This window comes from Oryza sativa, chromosome 6 (assembly GCF_034140825.1).
Source record: "Oryza sativa Japonica Group chromosome 6, ASM3414082v1".
In the NCBI taxonomy this organism is placed as follows: Eukaryota; Viridiplantae; Streptophyta; class Magnoliopsida; order Poales; family Poaceae; genus Oryza; species Oryza sativa.
In genome coordinates, this window is record NC_089040.1 from 8,773,113 (window position 1) to 8,776,362 (window position 3,250).

At 51.5% G+C, this 3,250-nt stretch overlaps 1 protein-coding gene across 1 annotated transcript; it reads right to left on the reverse strand.

Annotated features, from left to right (window-relative positions):
• Positions 1–240: 240 nt before the first annotated feature.
• LOC4340694 (3-ketoacyl-CoA synthase 5) lies at positions 241–2,293 on the reverse strand. Its single transcript, XM_015786303.3, has one exon. It carries the CDS (start codon positions 2,188–2,190, stop codon positions 706–708), a length of 1,485 nt encoding a protein of 494 aa, XP_015641789.1. The 5' UTR covers positions 2,191–2,293; the 3' UTR covers positions 241–705.
• Between the last annotated feature and the right edge of the window lie 957 nt (positions 2,294–3,250).

The window sequence follows — 3,250 nt, forward strand, 5'->3', positions numbered from 1 at the left end:
AATACCCTCACTTTCTTAAATCTCAATACAATTTATCATCTATTTTGAATATATTTATTCTCTTTTTTTATAAGCTCTGATACTATGGTTATCTAAAAAAAATATTTTACAACAAATGAAATGAATTAATAAATTTATTGTGAGACAGAGCGAATAAATTGACAGAGGATGACCAGCAAGGGCAACAGTGTAGATTGTGATCGGTGAACACCATATATCCTTAACTTGGTGGAGGCAAGAAAAGATAATTCCTTTTCCGTTATCAACTTTAATATTCGCAATAATCATAACATTATTGTACTACCTGTCAACGACAACTTTTTACTCCACTCTGTAGCAACTCCATGCACTCCGTAGAAGGAGTCACACACTCTCTCAGGCTGTGTTTGATACTTGGGGTTGGGAACCCAACTCCACCGCACAGAAAACGGAGCGGTCCATTAGCGTGTGATTAATTAAGTATTAGTTAATTTTTTTTTTAGAAATAGATTAATTTGTTTTTTTAAAGCAACTTTCGTATAGAAACTTTTTGCAAAAAAATACACCATTTAGCAGTTTGAAAAGCGTGCACGCGGAAAACGAGGGAAAGGGGTTGGGAAACTTGTGGAAAGAACGCAGCCTCACACACACACTAAACAGGAATATTACAGTTTTCTGTTTTAATTAACACTGAATTATTCAGAAGGACAGCGATGCCGTGTCTTCCTAGTGCTTGAGCACGTCGGGAATGTCCACCGGATACCTGTGGATCGACGTGGCCCACGGCCCGTCGTCGTCGCGCGCCGGCGAGATGCACTCCCACGCCGCGCTGTTGCACTTGAAACCGGAGCCGAAGCCGATCATCCACACGCGGTCGCCGCGGCGCATGCGTCCCTTGGCCTCGACGTAGGCCAGCTCGTACCACACCGAGCTGCTCGACGTGTTCCCGAATCGGTGGAGCGCCATCCGCGACGCCTGCACCTGCTCGTCCGAGAGGCAGAGGCTGCGCTGCAGCTCGTCGATCACCGCCCGCCCGCCGGCGTGGATGCAGAAGTGCTCGAACGCCGCGCGGAAGTCCGGGATGTACGGCTTGACCCTGCCGCTGAGCGCCTTCCGCGCGATGAAGGCGAGCGCGAACTTGAGCTGCTCCGACGCCGGCAGGACGAGCGGCGCGATGGCCGTGATGTTGGCCTTGAGCGCGTTGCCGGCGATGGTCATGAGATCCTTGCTAAGGTTGATTCCGATGCTCCCGTGCTCGTCCTCCTCCTGGAACACGCAGTGGTGCGCGCTGTCCTCCGCGCCGGTGAGCGTGCGCACGACGTGCTTCAGCCGGAACCGCGCCTTCGCCGGGGACGTCGACAGCAGCGCGGCCGCGCCGCCCATGCGGAAGAGGCAGTTGGGCAGGAGCATCGCGCGCTCGTTCCCGACGTAGTAGTTGGGCGTGATGGTCTCCGTGGAGACGACGAGCGCGCGCGCGCCATGCGGCGCCACCTGCAGGAGGTTCCTCGCGAGGCCGATGGAGATGAGGCTCGCGCTGCAGCCCATGCCGGACAGGTGCATGCTGCGGATGTCGCTCCGCAGCTTGTACCTGTTCACGATCATGTCGACGAACGACGGCGTGGGGCAGAACAGGCTGCAGTTGACGACGAGTATGTCGACGTCGTCGGGGCTGACGCCGGTCTTGGCGAAGAGCTCGTCGACGGCGGAGAAGACGACGAGGTCGACCTCGGCACGGGCGGCCTCGAGGGTGCAGTACTTGTAGGTCGGGATGTAGTGGTGCGCCGGCGGCAGGCACGTCTCCTCCCCGAGCCCCGACCGCTCGAGCAGCCGCGTCATGAACCGCACGCTGCGCTCGGTGAGCGTGGGCACCTGCCTCGCGTGCTCGAGGAACGTGGCGAAAGGGACGCGGCAGTTGGGCGCCGTGCGGAAGCACGCGTAGTCGACGAGGTACACCGCCCGCGGGCGCATCACGAGGTACACGGTGGCCGCGGCGGCCGGGAGGAAGACGGCCAGGAAGAGGTGCGCGGGCCTGATCAGCTCGCGTAGACGCCCGATCGCCACCGTCGTCGACTCGGCCTCCGGCGCGAGGAGAGCCACCGTGACGAGGGCGCCAGCAGCGGCCGGCACGGCGACGAGGACGTTGCCCATGGCACGGTGGTAGTACTGGTACGTAGCCTTGAGGCTGTCGAGAAAACGTGCAGCCATACTCATGCCGCGCGCTATGCCTACGTTGTACAGTTAAAGTTTGGTTGCTCACCCTTTCGTTGGATGTGTGTTGGTTTGTTGGTTCCCCGGATGTGATCGATATATGGAGGCGAAATTTAAAGCTGCAGCTTCCAGAGCGGTGCGCGTGTGCCGGCTTACTTGTCATGTCTGTCACTTTACTTAGTCACACGGTGTCACTATCTAATTAATACTCCTTTTATTTAAAATACTATAATATAGTAGGGGTTGGATATACTCCCTCCGTTTCATTTTAAGTGGAACCATGAGTTTACGTGCTTAACTTGGATCGTCCGTATTATTTAAAAACTTTTTATAATTAGTATTTTTGTTGTTACGAGATGATAAAATATGAATAGTACTTTATGCGTGACCTATGTTTTTAATTTTTTTAAATAAAATTTTAAATAAGATGGACAATCAAAGTTGAGCACGAAAAAACATAACTGTATTTAAAATGGGACGGAGGGAGTATTATACTAGTACGAATCTGAATTAAGTATTAAAATATATCATATTTTGTATTAGATTGTCATGTTAAGGAGTAATGGAGCGGTGGTTATAACAGGAAGATTTTTTCCATTTAATTATTAGCGTGTTGGCTGATAAGCTTGATGAGTCCGCTACCTGGCCTGCTAGCAGAATTCGTTGCGCACTGTACTGCGTTATTGTACGTATACGCTTGTGGTCGATGATTAGCTGGCAAATAACACTAGTGGAGAAACCCTTTGTACCTTTGTAGTCCTGGTTTGTAACCCCCATTTAGTCCCGGTTTTTAAACCGGGAGTACCAATCCGGGACTAAAGAACGTTATCTTTAGTCCCGGGTGGAATAACCGGGACTAAAGATCGATTTTTAGTCCCGGTTGGTAACACCAACCGGGACTAAAGATGGCTCAGCCATGTGGCCGACTGAGCCATCTTTAGTCCCGGTTGGTGTTACTGACCGGGACTAAAGATCGAGCTGACTTTTTTTTTTTGCATGGCCCTGTTGCTGCATGGTTTTTATATATATATATAAACCATGCATATATATGTTTCAATACATA